This window comes from Ursus maritimus, unplaced genomic scaffold (genome assembly GCF_017311325.1).
Source record: "Ursus maritimus isolate PB19 unplaced genomic scaffold, ASM1731132v1 scaffold_16, whole genome shotgun sequence".
Classification (NCBI taxonomy): domain Eukaryota; kingdom Metazoa; phylum Chordata; class Mammalia; order Carnivora; family Ursidae; genus Ursus; species Ursus maritimus.
Genome location: NW_024424008.1, coordinates 39,832,518 through 39,854,970, shown reverse-complemented (window position 1 = coordinate 39,854,970; position 22,453 = coordinate 39,832,518). Strand labels below are relative to the sequence as shown.

Below are 22,453 nucleotides of genomic sequence, written 5' to 3'. Positions count from 1 at the left end.
AACTGAGAAACACAGCTTTGGAACCAGTTTAGTAAACATTCATGCCAGGGAAAATGTAATATAATTCTTATTTAGTTTATAGCTTTGAGATCAATTAAATTAGTCCAAACTAACCAACAATGCTTTTATTTGAAATTAAATGAACTCAGAAATTAAGCTGTGACTCACTCGAATTGTAATTCTACAAAACTTTTAAAGAAAAATTTCTAGACAGTTGAGCAAGATTCTAACATGACACAAATATAAGTCACAAAATAAACTGAACCTAGAACACTTTTTCCAGTACTGCCAACCTTTGTAACTTTTCCTTTTGCATAATATAAAAGAACTTTAACGTACATAAAGCTCTTAGGTTGAATAATGACATAAAGGAAGTTCTTTAAGTCAATAAGTGAAAATACACATAAATAATTTTGAAGATGTGTTTTTTTGATCTTAAAAAAAACACCCTCCAAATCACAGTAAAGGAGTTTCTTGCACACCAAACTTAAGAGTAATTTTTTATCTGATGTAATAAGTACATGTCCAAGAAATTCTGCCACTGTATTTTTATCTCTGAAAATCTTCTGGTCTGTCTTGTGTTAGATCTCCCTCAACTTGGCTCTACCCATGGCCTGTTCCAACCCCAATGATGAAAAACATAAACTGAATCCTAAACCAGATATTTTTAAAATATTGAAGGAAAATCTAGAAATCGTACTATGATACAGTAATATCACAATAATTATAATATAGCTAATATTTATTGAGTGCTTATTCTGTGACAGTGCTTTACATGTGTTAACCAACCTAAACTCAGTTTGTGATAACATTACAATCTAAATGATTTAAACTCAAAATAAAAACGAAAATCTGATCACTAGAATTTTCTTCTTAAAAGTTACAAAAACATGGGGCACCTGGGTGGCTCAGTCGGTTAAGCATCTGCCTTCAGCTCAGGTCATGATCCAGGGTCCTGGGTTCGAGCCCTGCATCGGGCTCCCTGATCAGTGGTGAGCCTGTTTCTCTCTCTCACTCTGCCCCTACCCCCAGCTCATGCTCTTTCTCTCACTCTGTTCTCTCTCTCTCTCTCAAAAAAAAGAAAAAATTCACAAGAACAAGTATATTAAATAAAATCTAATTAATCTCCCATTACATTCAATGTGATGACTTTTAAGTGTAATAAAGGTTATCAGAATAATGATCCTTTTATACTTGTCTTCCCTTCTATGTATCCAGTTCCAACTATCAAGATGACCTAAGACTCATATTTCAATTCCTTTTCTTTAGTTTATTTGGTGCTATCCTATACTATGTAAATATATGGTTTTTTAATGTGGTAAAAATATTCAGTAAGCATAAAACGTGAGGAATTGTATTTAAAGATTTACAAATACATACTTGAACCAATGGCCTAGTAATTGAAAGCTTTTATGCCTTTCCAATAATAAAACGAATAGTCCAATGAAGGTCGTCCATCTAATCATAACTATTATTGGTCAAGCATGAGCAGGTGAAAATGTACTGGACTAAGTAGGTGGAGATATGTGTTTAGTCCTGATTCTGCCAGTAACTTGCTGTTTGGATTTTAGATGAGATAATTAACCAGTTTAGAGGTCAGTTTAATCATATGAAAAATGAGAAGTTTATTCAGGCAATTTATGAATTTGAAATTTCCTGAAAATACCTGAGAAATCATGGAATACTCTGACAAAATAAATGTTAGAACAGCAGAGAAAGCTCTCAAGTCTGTGGAAAATGTCTTTGCTGTAGGAAAATTCATCAGAAGGAAAGAAAGGGCATCATTTAAAACTTCATTAAAGAGCTATATAAAAAAATAAATTAGGCTTTCTAAATCATCCTGGAAAAGGCTGGTATAAAAATTTAAGATAGAAAGATCACTGTTAAATGTTACTGTTTTATGCATAGTATATTAGGTTTAGCACTTTTTAAGTAAAAATAATTTTAGTTGAATCATTTTATTTCTTTTTCTCCATGAAAACTTAAAATAGTAGTAAGGACTTCTTATATAACTAATTTATACAACATGCTTATATAACTATTTCCAGAACTTGATGCATAATTGTACTATCTTTAATTGTTAAAGACATTCACAATTTTTTATTATATCATATGACATACTATTATTTCTTTGATTTGCTAGCAAATCCTTGGTAAACAGTACAATGGCCATTTATAGTATTGTTTTTACTAGAAAATGCTATGTACTTTACAAAGATTAATTTTTGAATTAGGTTTCCAGAATTTACTGCAGTAATATTATTATCTATAGGTTCTGGACTTCCAAAAACTTATTTCTGTCAGATTTATACTCAAAATGCAAAATCTTCACTGTCTCCCTAGGAACTACTTCTCATTTTTAAAGCAGGAATACAGCAGTTTCAGCCTTGAATTTCATGCCTCTCCCTCTCTGCCCACCACCAAAAGTAGATGTCCAAGGAAATCTTTAGATAAATTTGAGTATTAAGTCTTAATATGCTGGTGAAATTGTTGTGGAACAAGAAAGCACAGAATTGCTTTTGATCGATATAAACAATTTTGGAAGTTAAAGAGAAAAAGCACAGTTCTCTAAGTGATACATGTAACAGCTGCAAGGGACTACCCCACAGAGAAAATATCTGAGACCAGTTCAGGGATGAGGTTCTGGAATGTGGACGACTGTAACAGTTTTGATATCTGTACATTCCAACCTCAAAGGGAGGAAACCAGGTATTTGAGAAATGTCATGTACAATGCTAAATTAAAAACAGCACTGACAGTAATGGCTCTTGATTGAAAAATTGGAAAGCTACTAACAGTTACATAAGTCAAGTATGCTTCTGTGTACACTTACGAGAGAAAAGAGGCATTTCAAAAGGCATTACTCTCTGGAATGCAGATGAATGACACTAAGGCATCCAGAAGATAAATCTATAGTAAATTTTAGAGAAGAATCTTTCAGACACAGAAGAGATAAGAACAATTCACTTAGAAAAAGAGAAGCAGAAACAGGCAACAAATTGCCTCTTCGGAGTATTCAGCACAACTCTTCCACGGAATGGCATGCCTGTGGTTAACAAAAATATTTGAGTATTTGAATAAAAATGTATCTCTTTTCCAGAGTGAAGAATGAAACCAAAGCAACATCATGCTGCTGGTCTTCCTAGAGGGGCACACAAACAGTTAGCAGTGAGAAAGGGCATGGTCTGTCGGAGCTTTATAAATCACAGTTCCCTTGGGAAAATGGTCATCAGGTTAAGATAAGACACTCTCTTTATTTACATTATACATTTACTTTTCCAGGAGCCATAAATTTCAGGAATATCAAAGAAGGCTCAAATTTAGCTTACCTGATTTTAGTGTGATATAAATAAGCTATACATTATTCTTGCTAAAATTGATAGGTTCTTATTTTAAAATTAAATTACAAATTAAAATAAATGTGACTCGTTTTGCTCCTCAACTCTGTACAAAAAAGAAGTGAAAGAATTTTTTAGCTTGGTGACTTTACCACCTCAGTTATTATATAAAAGACTCTGACTAATTGCATTTCTAAATACAGAACAAAAAGATTTGCATTTTAGCAGAGAAGAGTAGGAGGAAACATGAGGTGGATATAAATTCCTGACACTAAAGGGGTCTAACACAGGAATGGGATATAATATACAGATTATAGAAGTATCTCTAATAAGGATTTTTAAATAATCCAGATCTTATTTTTCCAGGATGAACTAGTAGTATTTGATATGAAGCTTAAAAACTATTTCAGGAAGACACTTATCCATATATTCTCTCTTATAAAAATTAAATAACTACATATTCTTAGGAATTCAGTAACATCAAAGGTAAGAAGACTACCAAAAATACTACATGAAGTTCTAGATATCTGAAAATTAAGAACCTTAACAGTGTGAAAACGCTTTTCTTGAAATTAAATTTTTTATTAGATTCAAAACAGATTAAATGTGGATTAAAGTATCATCATATTCACTTTGATGTCATATAATCCTCTGCACTTTATTAAGCCATGAAGTTTGGTGTGGAACATTGATATGATCACAGGTCATTTTTGTTTGTTTGTTTGTTTGTTTGTTTTGTGGGTTGGTTTGGTTTTGTTTTGTTTTTCAGGAGCTGGAGGGGAAAGGTTCTATATTTGGAGAGTATGGAACTGATAATGAGGACTTTTTGTTTAAAGGCAGAAGTCTTAGAAGCCTGCCCTAAAAAAAAACAAAAAAAACAAAAAGGAGCATTAGCATGGAGAATAAGACACAGATTTTGGAGTCAGACAGACCTGAGGGTTTGAACCCACTCTCTCACCACCTTCCAATTTGCAAACTCTTGAGCATATATACCTATTTAAGTCTCAATTCCTGCAAATACACAATGAGAACGACAATAGTAATACCTATCAGTCAGGGTTACTATAATGCTTACATGAAATTATATATGCCAAGTAAGTGTCAATGAGCAGGAGTTATTTCTACCACTATAATTTCTCTTTACCTTTGGTCTAAAAATGTCTAGAGTCCTCCACAGCACAGGGCTAGCCAGAACCTGAGTCAGCTTTCCAAACCCGGCTTAATCAAATCTGGTCATAGCTCCTAAATTCAGAGCTGAGATCACTAAGGAAGGATGCACACAAGCATGGGATCACTTTCTAGTCCTTCCTGTAATCATCTTAAGTGTAAACTTAGTCTAAGAAACTTTAGATTTCTGCTCTCTTCTGCTGAATACCATACAGTACTACCTAATACTTTAAAAAAACAAGTTATGGTCTCAAGCCATTATGTGAGCAACAGGTGCTTTTTAAAAAACTGACAATGAAAAAGAGCTATAAATTCTGAAATTCCCCACATTTATGGTTTTAAAAATTAAAATACTGATATCATTTAAATGGTAGTGGAACATTCCTGAAAATCAGAAAAATGTTCAGCTGCTTAATAGGGCTGATCTGTGATTCAGAGAACATTCCAGTTTCCATGCTATCTTAATGAAACGCATTTATCACCAAGGTCTAAAGAAGCCCCATAAATTTGGAATTCTACCCTAGTGCTAAAAAAAAATCTCTGCAACAGGAAAAAAGTTAATTCACGTATTTTAGGGACAGAGATGGTTATTAATGCCAATGAGGAAAAACAACACACGAAGTAAAAGGGCAGGAGGGTTACCTCCGTATGCTAATTTAAACAGCCTTTTTATACAGTCTGCTAAATCTTTTTAGTAAATCAGTACTGCCTATTTTCCATTAGCCAATACAGGAAATATTATTAACCCACCAGGAAAAAGTTTTTTAATATCCTGGTTGTTTATGATACAAAGGTATGTTCTTTTCATCATGAAGACTTTTGTACATTAACCTAAGGTCTAGAAAATGTTAAGAAATAAGCTGATTTGAAACAGAAAAATGGGTACTTCCTGAAACTGACCAGGAAAGTAAGACACATTGCCCAGGACTTATGTGGTACAATCTACTTCAAAAATTAAACCTCTCTACAAACATGACAAATACTAAAGCTCAATTACTCAATTTCTGAATAATTAAGCAACTAACCATGCACCTAAAAGCAACCAAGGAAACATGTGCCTAAAGAAAATGTAAAAATAGACTCAGTGAAATATTCTGACATTGCTGGAGACAAACATTTGAATAACTAACTGATCGATCCTTACCTCTTGCTGTGGCACAGGTTTTAGGATCAATACTTAAAATTATTCCCAGTGACTTGACTTAGCAGTGGCTCCGACAGGACACGGGACACACGAGCTCTGCATTCCGTGTAAAAGCATGCAGAATGAATCACAGGCACACAGCTCAGACCTTATCCGCCGCAGGGGAACTCCGAGTCAGACCTCCACAGCACTTCCAGGCTCCGGCTCTGTTTCCAGGCACCCCCCTTTCTGCAGTTTTCTGTGCCGTGTTTGGTCCCTACCCGAGGCGAGCTGGCTTGTGTGTGGGCATGAGGCTCGCCTTCAGGAGCTTGCTCCTTCCCTCTGAGCACGTACTGCTTCCGCAGCACCACAGAAACTGCCCGGCCCGAACTCACACTCGCAGAACAGGCTTCGCCAGTCTGGCTCCACCCACCAGCCCCACACAGGTGAGGAGTCCCGCTCACAAAACACCAGGAGGAAACTGGCACTTACTGTGTTTGCAGTCTTTTAGAAACTCGCTTATTTTTTGGTTGTTTATATTTGCTATCCAGATGGGAGACAGTGTATCTAATAAAAACGAGGCACTTCAGGCCCAAATGAAATAAGAAAAGTAAGTGATCAAGCAGGAAGTGTCGCCAGTAAAAGGCTGAATCACTAAACTAGCAGCAACCTGTGATTGTTACTCCACTAACATGTAGAAAAGAAAAAAAAGTATTTACACTGCCTCTGTGTGAACAATTCTGAGACAACAATCTGCTAAGCATCTATTAGAAGAAAACAAAGAAGGGTTTTCCAGAATTGAAAATTTAGAGTTAAATTTTCCTGAGTGTGGTAAGTTACCCAAGTGTTCAAATTGTAACGCTGCTCATGTAAGTATTCGAGAGGTTCAATATTCATACTAAATAACAGTATTGCTCTGCGTTTACCTGCTTAAAATTACTTGAAGAAATAAATTAATTGTAAGAGACTAACGTATTTTCTGTTACAAATGACTTTTTTACTAATACCAATGTAAATCCACATTCAGATATTTGTTTTTAATAAACAAAATAATGCTACTGTGTGCTGGACACAATTCTAAGTATTTTACAGACAGTTTTCACTACAACCTTCTGAAGTTGATGCTAATACTGTTCCCATCTCGGAGATGAGGAAACCAAGGCAGAGGGCTTAAGGGACTGCCAAGGTCACACAGGTTAAGAACGGCCAGATTCAAGACAGCCAGAGAGTATTTACCACATACCATGCCAAAATCTTCTGCTATTGATCAAATTTATTCTCTCCTTCCTTTCTGAACATAAATTGAATACAAAATTGTTGACAAGTGGTAGGCCACAGTAAGAGACACAATGAACTGAACTGATATAATTTTAAAATACGAAAAACCATGGAGAATTCCAATATGTGCAGGAACAAAACATGTTAATTTTTACCAGTGGAACAGCTGTGGATTTATGGATTTTGTTGAATAGGAAATGAGGCTCTTAAAGTTAATTCAGAGTGGAGAAGGCAAAGCCACCCTTTTTAAAAAAATAGAAACTAAAAAACAGCCTTCCTCCCACCCTTTCCTTGGTTAGTACTAAAGACAACATGGGGTGTGGGGGAGGGCAAGGGGAAAAGAACAGGAAAGAAAAGAGGAAGGAAAGAGAAAAAGAAGGGAGAGGGGAGGTCCATGCTGTAGAAAAGCCATCTGGGGATACTCCGTACAACTCATCTGTCTCTCGTGTTACCTAACATCTAAGCACAGTTAGGAACAAATAAATTCGACAGTAGTTTTCCAGAGTGCAGGAGAATTCCAGAATGAATAACAGTAACTCTCACCTGAAACCCAAAAGGCTGCATTCTGTGCTGTATAAAAATACATGGTAGGAAAATGAGAGTAAGCAAAAACTGTTGAGCGTGGAGTAAGGTCTGTAATCTCGTTCACTGCAATGTGACAGCATCAATTTCCTAGGTTTGGAGAATGTGCTGTATGTTATGTAAGATGTTAAAACTGGGAGAAGTTGGGTTTTGAGTACATGGGATTTCTCTGTACTATTTTTGCAACTTCTTCTGAGATAAGTATTCAAAATAAAAAGTTAACATGGCTGACTGGAAGCATCACATTTTATCTTCCAATGACTGCTGATGGCACAGGACAGGTCCCTTGTCATTCTTCTCTCATATTGAACAAAATGTCTAGGGGCGATCCTGTGAAGCACTAACGTGTATCTGTAGGGGTGATGGTGGCCACAAGGGAATTCACTGGAAAGGCAAGAGCTACATCCTAATCATTCTATTCTAAGAATTAGCTGAATTATTCAAACCTTTCACAGTATGTCTAAAAATTCTGTAGGTTTCATGGCCAGAAATATATCCAGAATCCAATCACCTCTCCCCACTTTCACAGCTACTGTGCTGCTCTGAGCCACCTCGGTCTCTTGCCAGGCTCATTACAACAGCTACTGCCAGTCTCTCTTCTTCCACCCGTGTCTTCTCCTTTCCTTAACACAGTAACCAAAGTGATCCTCTAAACAAGGTTAGTCAAGTCAAATAACAGCTCTGCTCAAAACCTTCTAATGTCTTCCCATCCAATTTTAAATGAAGGCCAAATTCCATACAGTGGCACCCAGGCCCCAAGGACCTTTCACCTCCAAACCACAGCTCACATCACTCACTGCTCTAGTCAAACTGCCTTCCAGCAAATCCTGTGACAAGCCAGGCATACATCCAGCTCAGCATCCTCACATCTGTGGTTCCCTGTCTGGAAAGCTCCCCCCAGATACGTGCGTAGCTCCCCTCCTCTTCTCCTTCAGGCCTCTGCCCAAAAGCAACCTTCTCATGAGCCCTTCCCAAGCATTCTACCCTCCTTTGGAATTATATCCCCTCACTTCCTGACCCCTGTACCCCCTTCTAGGCTTCATTTTTCTCTATAGCACTTACCTACCGTACTATATATTTTACTCATTTGTTTACCTTCTTCTCTCCCTCTCATCAACACTTGAATATAAACCCCAAAATGACAATATTTCTGTCTATCGTGTTTGCTGTCGTAGCCCTAGGACTTAGTATGCACTCCATAAATTCTGATCAATGAATGAGTGAATACTGGAAATGACCAAAAATGGAAAAGGTTTACTTACTTATTTCAAGTAAGGAGAAGACAGATTGGGGGCCTACTCCTAGCACTGGCTTAAGGGCATACAGGAGGGTCACAAAGCATTTTTGATTACCATAGTGGAAACCTAGGTGGCTCAGTCAGTTAAGCATATGCCTTGGACTCAGGTCATGATCCCAGGGTTCTGGAACCGAGACCCGCATTGAGCTCCCTGCTCAGTGGAGAGCCTGCTTCCCCCTCTGCCTCTGTTCCTCCTCCCACCTGCTCATGTGCCCGTGCATGCGTGTGCGCACACACTCTCTCTCTCCTCTCGATCTCAAATAAGTGAATAAAATCTTAAAAAAAAAAGAAATTGTTCACGTTTATAATTATCAATCAACTGTTTTAGAGCAAACATTATATATAAAGGACGTAAATTAGGATAAAATAAAATACCTGCCAACAAGCAGATGAGGAAAAAAGACACAAAAAATGAAGTATCAAATTCAAAATAAGAGAACTCATTACTATACACTATTTCCAAATGATTGACACAAACAATAGCTACTGCAGACTAAAATGTAGTCCCTTGTTATTCAAAACACAGTCTTGGGACCAGGATCATGGAATTATCTAGGAGTTTATTAGAAATGCAGAGCCTCAGGTCTGGCCCTAGACCCACTGAATCAGGATACACAGTTTTTAATACTATCTGTTAAGCAAAATGAACACACATCCAAGTTTTTGAAGCAGTGGCCTGAAGAGCCTTCGTGAAGAACACAGTAAGTCATTTCAGGCAGGAGAAAGATCATAGTCAAGAGAAGGAGGGAAACCCAAAGTATACTGCGAAGTAAGGAAACAGGTTACTGACACTAAATATGAATTAAGTTACAAAGATAAGTTAGTTCCAGTATTTATAGAGCCCCTCAAATTCTAGACTAAAGATTTTATACATTATTCTGGAACAAAGGGAAATCACTTAAGTTTTCTGAAGCCAGGGATTACCAAATAAAAGTTGTGTTCTAAATATTCATTTTAGTAGTAAATACTAAGATAGTAATTAATTATACAACTATTGTACAAACCTCCTGTGAGGGAGAGAAAGATGGATGAGACATACTTGTCCTTTGTGAGGAGATGGCAATTTTGTGAGCAAGTGACAGAGCAGCTCTTCAGTTTGGCTAGGGGTGAGTAGGAGATGGGCTAGGGAGAGACGGTCAGGGAAGCTCTCACGGAGGAAGTAGGTCACTGCCTGAATCCCAAAACACAAGGGTGATTGCAAGTGGCCGAACTGGGGAGGAGAGCATTTCATGGTCTAGAATACTGGGAGCACAGGGAAGCTCTGAGCGCACGTGTGTTCAGAGCACACAGAAGCAGAGCCCAGCAGAGCACATGGGGAGAAAGACCGGAACGGGAGGGTGGAGAAGGAAGATGGCTGAAAGCGCTATAAGAGAAGAGAGTCTGGAGTGATGGCTTACGTGTAACGAGGAAAGACCGAAGGATAGCTTTTGGATTAATTAGAGAGGCATCAGAAAGGGTGACGGCAGAAGTGAAATCAGATTAAGCGGGGTACTATAAGCACTTCTTGTCAGCCTGCATTTAACCCAGCATTTGCCCTAATTTCTCTCCTGTTGGTATAAGCGTTGTGGAAATTCAAATGTGTTCTCATTCACGCCTACTGTAATGAAAGCTAAACATATTAAATAAATATTTGTTTTGAGAGAGAGAACGATAAACTTTATATCTACTCAGTGTTCTAGAGTGGGACAAATTCTGGATTTTGAGTTAATGAATCGCAAATTAGTTAATCTGTGTCTTGGTACAGGACCTGACAGATAGTAAGAGCTACGTAAGTGTTGGCCACGGTTACCATCAGATGTCAGAAGACTTCAGTAGATTCTAGTTGTGAAACCTCAGGCAAGCTGTCTGACCTCCCTGAGTCTCAGTGGCTCCATTTGTTAACACGGGGTGTGGAGGGGGATAGAAATATACTCCCTTTCCCCAATACCTCACAGGATTGTATCAAGATTTGAATTCCAATTCACATAATGGAAAAACAAGTATCCACAAACCCTGAAGCACTTTACAGATACGTGCTGGTATGAATCTTCTACCTGTTTTTCCCTGATGCAGAATATGAAAATATTATCTTATTCTGTCACTTGCAATGTATTCAAAAAGGAAACTCCCCAGGGTCTTCTAGCATTTTGGTACTCCTTTGTATCTTACATCAAGGCCTCCTAGGGCGCTGATTTTAATATCTGATTCTTGAAGAATTAGCCCCCGGAATACAAGCATATGCTCAATGCAATACTGCCTATAATATAAGTAAAAACCTACATTCACTTTACTAGGTATAAAATGTCTGATTACTTCATAATAAAGTGACATGTTAAAGAAACAGGATTATGAAGAGCAAAGTGCTAGATACTCAAAGAAAACAGAAACAATTCAGCAGCAAACAAATGAAAATAAAGGAAAAAAACTATAATTAGGTAAAATTGGTCAAAAAAAATTAGTAAAACAACAAAGGAAGCAAGACACTAGAGGACCAGTTCCCTAAAAGAAGAAAACTGTAAAACAAAACAAAATTTTATTCCAAAATTATGGCACAAATTCGGGTTAATTTGTTACCTTATAAACTACTTCTTAATATAAGGATTTCATCAGTATTACATCTAATTACTAAGTCTTTCCCCCAAATGAAGGCCTCACCTACTTCTATGTCTACTAACCAAAAAATTCAGCTGTCACCAAAAAAAGACAAAAATTCACACTGCAAACTCTATTCAAGTGGCATCCAAAGAAGCTCCCTCCCCTACCGTGGTCCCATGAAAACTACTGTGATCCGTTTCCTTCAGTGATATATTGTGACATGTTGGCACACGGATTTTACCAACAAATAATATACTAATTTCATATCTACATAAATGAAATCTAGTTTGTGACACTCTGGAATTTAGATAACATAACAGTGCATAAGCATACATTAATCAATAATACAGCTGACATTTACTAAATATCCAGGGGCTTTAAATGCCTTATCCCTAATCTTCAAAGGAATCTTGCCTCACTTTTTAGATAAGGGAATTAAAAGTCAGAGAAGCCATGTAATGTGCACCCACAGTAAAATGTGGCACAGGGATTAAAACTTAAGGTTGGAGCCTATGCTCTTGTCCCTTCAGCTGTGCTGCTTTTCACACATACACATAAATTGAATAAAATATCTAAGTTAAAGCTATTGTCAGAAAATATCTATTTTATGGGGTGGTGCATTAAGAAGGACCCTTGGAAAAATTACCTTTTTGGACAGGATGGAATTAAGGGGAGACACAATCAACTTTTTCATATTTTGTAAAGTAATACATGTTTACAGTAAACATGTATAAAGTAATACATGTTTACTGTAAACATACTCCCCTTTCCATTTAGGCATGTATCCTTCCAGATCCTTTTCTATGAATTTACAATGGGATTATACCATGCTGTGATTTGCTTTTTCATTTAACAATACATCACAGAAAAAAATTCCATATGCCTCTACCTGTTTCTTTTTGATGGCTGCAGAGTATTTCACAGTATGAAAATATCAATTCTATTTTGAAAATGTGATTTTCAACATTTGAATATTAAAGCAATACTGCAAAGAATATTCATCTGGATGAGAGGTATACTTAAAAAATGCAAAGTGACCAATTCAAAAATGACAAAGGACTTTAAAAGCATTCCTCTACAAATGGCCAAAAAGCACATGAAAAGATGCTCAACATTATTACAGTCTTGTATAATCACCACTAGGATCAACAGAACATTACTAGCACTCTAGAATCATCTCTCTCCTACCCATCCCGATCATCTACCCCCTTTCTCCTCTCCAAAGATAACTGATACTCTGACTTCTAATACCACAGAACGGTCTTGAGCTCTATGATTTTGAACTCTCTCTTTATCTATGTGGAATTATACAGTATATGTATGTATGTATGTATAGCAGGCTTCAACATTTATTCAACTCAACATTTATTTTTGTGAAATTCATCCATATTGTTGAATATAGTTGTAGCTCGTTTCATTTTCATTGGTGTAGAAGAATCCATTCAATGAACATGTCTTCATTTATCCATTCCATTATGGATATACCTCTGAGTTTTTCAAGTTTTTTGACAATTAGGACTAAAGTTGCTATAAACGTTCTATATATACCTAAGAGTGAAACTGCTGGATCACAGGGTATGTGTCAAATCCAGTATGTAATGCCAAACAATGATTGTCCCACATTACACTCCCGCTAGCGTGTGTGAGAATTCCCACTGATATATATCCTTGCCAAACTTTGGTATTGTTATTCTTATATTTTAACCATTCTGGTGGGTATGCATTGGAGAGTAAGATTTCAATTTGCATTTCCCTAAGACTAATGATGTTGACCTTCTTGTCATATGCTTACTAAAGTACCTGTTCAAGTTTTTACTCAATTAAACAAATCAGTCTATTAGTCCTTTTCTTATTGACTCTTTACATACTTTAGTCATGTGACCTTTGTCAAATATCTTTCTCATTTTGTGACTTGCTTTCTCCATTATCTTAATAGCGTATTAGAATGAAGTTCAAGTTTAATTATTAAGCTCTTCAGTTATGATTACTGCTTATGTCTACTCCAAGATCATGAAAACAGGTAATGAAGATATTCTACTATATTATCTTCTAGAAGTTTTATTGTTTTACCTTTCACATACAGATCTGTAACTCTCCTGGAAATGATTTTGTATACAGGGTTAAATAAGAAATACACACACACACACACACATATATATAATTCAAGGTGACCCAGCACCATTTATTGAAATGACTATACTTTTGATAATGCTCTGCAATGTCACCCTTGTCATAAATCAAGTATCTATGCATCCACAGGTTTGTTTCCTGACTCTCTTCTGCTCCACTCATCTATTTGTGTACCCCTGAATCAACACCATCATCTTAATAAGCGAAGTTTTAACAATAAATCATGGAGCACCCAGGTGGTGCAGGCTGGTGAACATCCAACTCCTGGTTTTGGCTCAGGTTGTGATCTTAGGGTAGTGGGATCAAGTCTGCTTGGGATTTCTCTCTCCCTCTGTCTTCTCTCTCTCTCAAATAAATAAATCTTTCAAAAAAACCAATAAATCTTGATATTTAAAATAAGTTTCTCACTTCTCTGTTCTTCAAAATTCTGTTGGGTATTTGGGGCTCTGCATTTCCATATACATTTTAGAATCAGTTTAGAATCTGTTGTCAATTTCCACAAAAATCCTAACTCAAAACTTGGGGCGTTTATCAGCAACTCTGACCTATTGGGCTCTGAATTCCAATTTTTATTCCCCTAGCACTGTGACTTTCTCTACTCCATCAGTAGATACCCTAGGAGAATAATGTCTCCATATACAGGGTCAGTCTTCAGCATGCCCTTCTTCTGCTTAACCTTAGCTCAGTAAGTGTTTACCACTTTATTAACTTCCCAATGCTTCAAAGAGATATTTTTATGTTTCTGTCCAAATTTTTGTTTTCAGAGGAAAAGTCTTCTCTAAATTTCCTAAGCCCTTCATTTTCAGAAGTTCATACTTCAAAAATAAGCTTTGCTTTTTCTCTTACCCTCTCTCCCTACTTTCTTCTCCCTCCCCTTTTCCTCCCCCCCAACTGCTCTTTTTCTTTCTTTCTAAATGAAAAGATAGATGTGAGAAAATGAGGAACTCCACCATGGAACCTACAAAAAAGACAATATGTTGATCCAAGAAATAAAGTACGTAAGAATTGAAGACTTTATTGGATTGGCTTAAAAGAAGCCTACAGGGAGAGAAAAACCAGTGAAATTTAAGATACGTCAAAAGAAAGTATCTAAACTGAAAAGAGGATGTGTGAGACAATATCAAAGAGTGTAAATGATGTGTAAAGGAAAAGAGAAAGAGAAACTATTGCACAAAAGAAATACCGAAGCGATAATAGCTGAGAAAACTAAAAACTTGAAGAGATCAATAAATAAATCCAACTGCTCCATCAACTCCAAACAGGATAAACACAAAGAAAACCATATATGCTTTCCCTTCCTCCCCCCACCTCAACCTCATCTTCCTCCATCAAATCACAACCTGTGACTGAACTAACTGCCCATTTCTTATGCACAAGCTTCTAGCTTTCTTTCTCTTTTCTTTCCTCTTCTTGTCTTCCTCTCTCCTTCTCTCCCCCTCTCCCGCCTCAACCCCACTCTACCACAACTTCTTTTTCATAAGGCAGCATGGATACTTGCTTTCTTGGTCAGGACATGGTGACTCATTGATTTTATTTTTACATACACAAATAATTGAACATATTGAGAACATTAAGAAGAGCTCCAAAGAGAAAATTTTTCCTATTGCCCTTGTTGTGTAATAATATAGGGAGCTTTAAATTTCAGTCTCAAACTATAGCTGCATCTTTCAGATTTGGCATCTAACAGTAACAGATGGCAATGTTAAAAATAAATAGAACATTCAAGTTGTTTATACTGTAGGCAAAGACAGTTTTAAAGTGTGAAACAAGCCTGAGGCTGATAGAATTCACATCATCCTTTTCAAAATATATTAAGAATGCACATTTCCTTATGCCAACCCTGCAATGCTGTTCACAAAAGATAAAATATTAGCTTTTGAAGGTGTGCTGTCATTATATGTCACCAATAATTTAGAATTAACAATGTCATACAGGTCTATTAATAGAAACTTATTTTCTTCAATAATAAAAATTCAATAACTGATTAACTTTCTCAAGTTTTAAAAGCTTCTGGAGGTTATCACTACTGGAAATGTCACTTTCTCATTCAAAACAACTTAATACCAATATTAAGCTAATTTTTAAAAATTCAGTTTACAGTATACCTTTGAGGCAGAATTATCAAAGATGAGACTTAATACCTAACAGGTTAAGTTTACACAGCAGAAATATATAAAAATAATGCATGAGAAACCACAATAAATTTTTGATGTTGAATTTAATAACTTCAAAATAGTGACTACAAAAACTCATGATCACCTCAACAGATAGATAAAAAGTATTTGACAAAAGCCAACACCCTTGTATAATAAAATCATTCAACAAACTAAGAACCGAAGGGTACATCCCCAATCTGATAAACAGCATCTATGTAAACCCCACAGCTAACATCTTACTTAATCATGTGCTGTCTAAGATCAGAAATGAGACAAAGATGGCCATTCTTAGAGGTCCTGCCAAGGAAACTGGGCAAGAAAAAGAAATAAAAAGCATCCAGATTGCAAAGGAAGAAGTAAAAATATCTCTATTCACAGATGACTTGATCTTGAATATAGGATATCCTAAGAAATCCAACTAAAAAAAGTAACTATTAGAATAAACATTTCAACAAGGTTTCAGGATACATGATTACTACACAAAACTAATTGTGTTTCCACGTACTTGCAACGAACAAGAAAATGAAATCAAGAAAATAATTCTGCTTACAATAGCATCAAAAAGAAAAAAATTAACAAAAAATTGAAAACTTATATTCTGAAAGCTACAAAACCTTGAACAAAATTATAAGTCTAAATAAATGGAAAAACATCCCATGTTCATGGATTGGAAGACTTAATAAATATTGATAAGATGGTATTACCTTCCAAATTGATATACAGATTCAATACAGTCCCTATCAAACTCCAGCTGACTTCTTTGTAGAAATTGACAAGGTGATTCTAAAATTCATATGGAACTGTAAAGAACCCTAAAAAGCCAAATCAATCCTGAGAAAGAATAAACCAAGAGCAAAATCTACCACAAAACAAAGGTAATCAAGACAGGGTGGTGTTGGTCTTAATAATAGACATACAGATCAGTGGAACAGAACCAAAAGTCCAAAAATAAACTTATATGTCTAAGGTCAATTAATTTTCTACAAGGGAATCAAGACAATTCAATGGGGGGAGGAATAACCTTTTTTTCAACAAATAGTGCTGTGACTCCTAGATGTCCATTGGAGTTGGGCCTCACACCAGACATAAAAACTAACTGAAAATGAATCACAGACTAAAATCAAAGACCTAAAACTATAAACTTCTTAGAAGAAAATATAGGAGTAAATCTTAAAACGTGGGTTAGGCAAAGCCTTCCTAAATAAGACACCAAAAGCACAAGCAACAAAAGAAAAAATGTACCAATTTTCATCAAAATTAGAAATTTTTATGCTTCAATGGACAGAATAAAGAAAGGCAAAGACAACCCACAGAATATGAGAAAATATCTGCAAATCATATTACCTGATAAAGGACTTGTATCTAGAATATATAAAGAACACTTACAACTCAATAATAAAATGACAACCCAATTAAAAAATGGGCAAAGAATCTGAATAGATATTTCTCCAAAAACATGCAAATGGCTAATAAGCACATAAAAAGGTACTCAAGATTATTAGTCATCAGGAAAATATAAATCAAACTCACAAAGATACACCACTTCATAACCACTAAGATGGCAGATATCAAAAACATACTAACAAGGATATGGAGCAACTGAAACTCTCATATATTGCCAGGGGTATTCTAAAATGGTGAGCTACTTTGTAAAGCAGTCTGGCTGTTCTTCAAAAGGTTAAGCATAGAGCTATCATATGACCCCAAAGTTTCATGCCTAGATATATGCGTGAGAGATGAAAATATTTATCCACACAAAAACCTGTACACCAGTGTTCATAACAGCATTATTCTTAGCCCAAAATGGAAACGACTAAAAATGAGTTGATAGACTACAGTATAGCCATACAATGGAATATTATATAGCCATAAAAGAATTAAATTCTGATACATGGATGAACCTTGAAAACATTATGCTAAGTCAAAGAAGCTAATGACAGAAGACCACATATTGTATGATTCCATTTATATGAAATGTCTAGAATAGGGAAATCTATAGAGACAGAAAGTAAACTAGTAGCTGCTTAGGACTGGGGAGCAGGGAGGGGCTAGGACACTGTCTGCTAATGGATATGGGTTTTCTTTTAAGTTAATGATGCCATATTTAAAAAAAGAAAGAAACCTATAGTCATCACAACCACAAATGAACATTTACTAAGCAAGTACCCACTGAGAAAGCTTTTTTAATACTGTTTACCCAAAGAAGGGGGACTTAACAGAGGATAAAAATGTCTTATAAAGAGACTAAGAATCCTGCCTCAAGTAGAACGGCAGAGAACACTGTTTTGAAGTATTTTTCTCTACTAAACAATAAAAGGTATCTGCCTAAAATTTTAAAATTCCTAGGGGCGCCTGGATGGTTCAGTCATTAAGCATCTGCCTTCAGCCCAGGGCGTGATCCCAGGGTCCTGGGATCGAGCCCCGCATCGGGCTCCCTGCTCTGCTGGGAGCCTGCTTCTACCTCTTCCACTCCCCCTGCTTGTGTTCCCTCTCTCGCTGGCTGTCTCTCTCTGTCAAATAAATAAATAAACTCTTAAAAAATAATAATAAAATAAAATAAAATTCCTAACTTTCTGTGAAGAAATAGGCTTCAAAAGGGGTTATTGCCCTTTACTTAAATACTATAAGCAAAGATGGTGTGATGTGTGCTTTGGGAACAGAGATGGGAAAATACTAAATAAGCTTTATTCCTCCTAATTCTTACACATAGGTCCTAACCCTAGAAAATAATTTAAGGAAAACTGTCCAAAGAAATTCTGAGGCCCAGACATTTTTTCTTTTTCTTCTACTAGGGGCAGAGTAGGGAGAAGGGTGGAGAAAGGCAAAGGGACTATAACACAAGTAGGAGGAACAAATTTGATTACTTCCTCTTCCCTCTAAAATCTTTCAGCCTTTGTTTTGTTTTCCTTTAAAAAATTTGTATCACACTAAAAACTTCCAAGCTAAGTATTTTACAGAATTTGCCTCGATTAAATCACCCCAATAAAAACAAAAACTTCCATTTTCTTGATTTCCACCCCCTGTAACATTGCTTTATTTATTCATAAAACAGTCTACATATTTACACAGCACTGTAAATATACTATGAAGTAATGAAAATGCTGTTTAAAATAGTTTAAAAAAATAAAATAAAATAGTTTTGATGTTCATAGTCATTGATAAAATATACATTCCCTTTATTTTATTAATTTTCAGCTAATCATACCATCTCTGTGAGTTCTTTAAACTTGTTATTTTTCTTTTATCACTGTGTTCATTAATAAGCTATACTCCTACTATATAATTACAAAAACAAATAATGACAAAGCTTAATGGACCAAGTAGTTCTTTGAAATTATCTAAAATGTCAAATGCACCTTTGTGAAATAATCAATAGAGAAATAAGAATATATTAAAAATCAAAACCACATAAAATTAAGGATGCATATTATGTTCATAAATGGAAAGAACAGCAAAACAAGCTATGTGTTTAGCTAAAAGTGAAAATCTGTTTTTTTAAGCAGTTGATAAAATAACCACACTAATGAAAAAATGTACTCACCTGGTTTTGGCACTGAGTTGGTCACTGACTGGGGAACTTTCTGATTAATTAACTCAACGCAGTGTCCAGGGAAGAGTCCCACCTAAGGAAGAAAAGCAGCAAAGAGAGGATTCTAAACCAGAGCAGAGCCAGTGTGTGAACACTGCCAATTCAATTCCAGTAATGTACTCCACAGTCCCTCCCAAAGGATTCTATTATTCCAAGACTCTAAATCACAGATGATACCAATTACACAAACAAATAATAAAACAATCTGTTGCTATGTGTATACAGAGTTGTGTATTATTAGTCCAAATATCTAAGTCTGCTTTTTTGGTTTTAGCTTTTAACTTCTCAAACTTTTTTTTACATATTTTAAAATATTTAGTCTGATACCAAAAGCTATACATGCAGTATATACAATTTTTACGTTGCTGAAATTTCAGCCTAGTTGTATTGATATATCTACAGCCAACTTTTATATTTATTGTCTTTTCTATAATTTAAAAAAAGTCAACACGAAACCACATCCAATTTTTTTTGTGAATTTTCTCTTCATTCTCTCACAGGTTTCATGAAAAATGACAGGATTAAAATAAATAGGTGAAACAATCACTCATTTAAAATATTTACTGTTGTGAAAGAGCTAATAGTGTATAAATAAGTGGGAAAGCAAAAGAGAAGAAAACGACCAATCTCAGCAGTAATGACAGACTCCGGCTTTGAAAACACACCACTCTGACCTGGTAGCAGACAGTTCATGATGTTAGGTAGAGAATCCTAAGTAGTTGTATTAGGAAAACACTGAGCTCACCAAAGACCACCCAGATTACACAGAGATACGCTTAGAGGTAATAGAATAAATACAGAGATAAACAGCCTGGAAACAAAAGTAAAAAGGAGATCTTTGCCAATATTTATAGATGTTTCCTTAGATAGGAATATAATCAGGCTACCATGCAACAGATGTTAAAGCTGAACATGAAAACTACATCGCTTTTTACATCCCTCTGTTGATAGACTCGGGAAGAATGGAATGGTCTTCCAGAAGTTATGATTCATCATGGAGTTCTGAGCTGTATAATTTCCATCTGTGTGGGATTATTTTCACATATGCATTTGCTGCATTCTTATTACAATTTCTGGATCGATATTCCATGGTAGTTCTTAAAATTATGAAGATGTAACCAATTATCATGAGCTGAAAAGGGGTTATTAACATGTTATCAGTTTTGTTTAAAAGATATCTGAATTTGGGATTCTTAAAGTCCCTATTCATTGCCTTCCAAAATGAAGCTTTAAGTGTTTTAAGTTTTACTGGTGAAATTTCATACCATATTTTATTCAACATCCTATGTAGCTAAACAACTAGAAATTCTTCCAAAATCAATTAGAACCAGATAAGAATCACCTTGAGAAATCCTTCTCATTCTCCCTTACACACAGTTATTATCAGAGGGTGGATGGTGTCATGGTTAACGTGCAGCCGCAAGGGTAAGAATGCTTGGGTTTAGTTCTAGGTCTGCCACTTACAAGGTCAGGTTTGTGACTCAGCCTCCCTGTTTTCAGTTTCTTCATCTCAACACAGTAATAGTACCTAGTTCATAACGGTTGCTATAAGAATTAGATGGATCAGTATAAGCAAAATGCATACAGTAAATACCCACTAAGTGTTAGTGCCCAATACGCTGGCTACTACAAGCCTACAGGGCTTAGGCTCCACCATTAAATGGACATCACATAACACCACCTTCTACACGTGTGGACTTGGGTTTCCTCCCTATCACATATCATTCTTTCCATAAAATTAGAATTCATTTCAATTTATAAACATTTTCCACAGTTTTCTAGAGAAAAAAGACCAGGTTCTAAACTTGGCCCACCCACTTACTAGCCTCTGTGATCTGGAGCAAATTAATTAACATCTGTTTCAGTTTCCCAATTTGTAAAAATGGGCATAATATAAGCTACCACAATAATTTGTGTGAAAGCACCTAGCCTATTTTCTAAACTCAAATATCTTTTATCAAATAAAAACTAGTTTTCCATCACTTCCTAGACTGAACAAAGCTTAATGAACTTCTTGGAGAACTGTATCATATATTAGTTACATTTGTACCTTTTAAATTTGTCTCAGTGCCTTAGGTTTAGATATATGAGTGAACTATGCAGAAGTCCATGGTAACTTCATTTAATGCCTATCTCCAATCCCTGCTCACTTGTCTCCCTTTATCATAAAGTATAATATTACTATTATGAAGTATAATATTATTTGCATAAAGTATAATACTACTATGAGCTAAACTATATATTCAGCACCCAGGCCCCTTGCATCCAGGTGTAGCCACAGCACATGCAAATACAGCTCTACTGCTTCTATTCTAGCTCCTTCCTCCTGCTGTGATGTAGGTATCAAGATTAGATCTGTAGGAACCATCATTTGACCTTAAAAAGAAAGGCCAAGAGAATCTTAGAAATTTCTGCCTAGTATCTTTAAGCTGCTAACTCAACAGTGGTCATCAGTCACTTTTTCTGTTCACTTTACTGTTTCTTGAAACCAAAAGCACTCCTGTTAATAAGTCTTTGAGTTGGAAGAGTTGATTCTATAAATTTGTGAAAGGCAAGTAGATTCTATTTTGCTATTATAAAATTTCCATCACAAAAAAATGAAGCTGTGTTCTGTTGAAAATACATACAAGAATGTAACTAATCCTAGGGGAAAAAAAGAATATAACTAAGCCTAAAAATACAGTTAGTGAACATTTACTTTTCTGACTCATACTTAAGCTAATATTTCACCAAATATAAACAATTCTGATAAACTCAAAATGCCAAATGTTAAAAGCGACTAAACTCTGGCAATATGATCTATGAGCTATGTCATCATCCTGGTTCATATATTATTCTTTCTGCCAGCAGCGACAATTTCTAAAGCTCTAATTTATATGGCTGAGAAGGGTGAGGCAGAGATCAAAATGAGATTCAACTCTAGCTGTAAGATGGAAGAGAGAGAAAAGACCAACATCTAGGACCCATAGGGTAGAGGAGTAGGTAATAAAAATATAGTAATAGAAGAAAAAGAACAATGTAAAGTTAAGGCTGCAACAGGTTAGGGATGAGTTTCCAGGAAGGAAAAAAGACTTTCAGTTTGGTAGCTTTCCCCCAAGTCTTTGAGATAAAGTGAGAAAAGGCAAGAGATACATTACAGTAGACCCCTCCACCCCTATCCATAGGTTTTGCTTTCAGTTTCAGTTACCCGTGGTCAACCATGGTCTGGAAGCAGATGAT

The 22,453-nt window shown here is 35.8% G+C and overlaps 1 protein-coding gene across 2 annotated transcripts in view; it reads right to left on the bottom strand.

Moving 5' to 3' along the window:
* The window catches only part of ARHGAP32 (Rho GTPase activating protein 32), a 177,042-nt gene that overhangs the window by 46,266 nt on the left and 108,323 nt on the right, over window positions 1-22,453 (bottom strand). For both annotated transcript variants that reach the window (XM_040631035.1, XM_040631037.1), the window contains one exon: window positions 19,187-19,268. In XM_040631035.1, coding sequence (XP_040486969.1) covers window positions 19,187-19,268 — 82 coding nt within the window. The remainder of the gene's footprint in view (window positions 1-19,186; window positions 19,269-22,453) is intronic.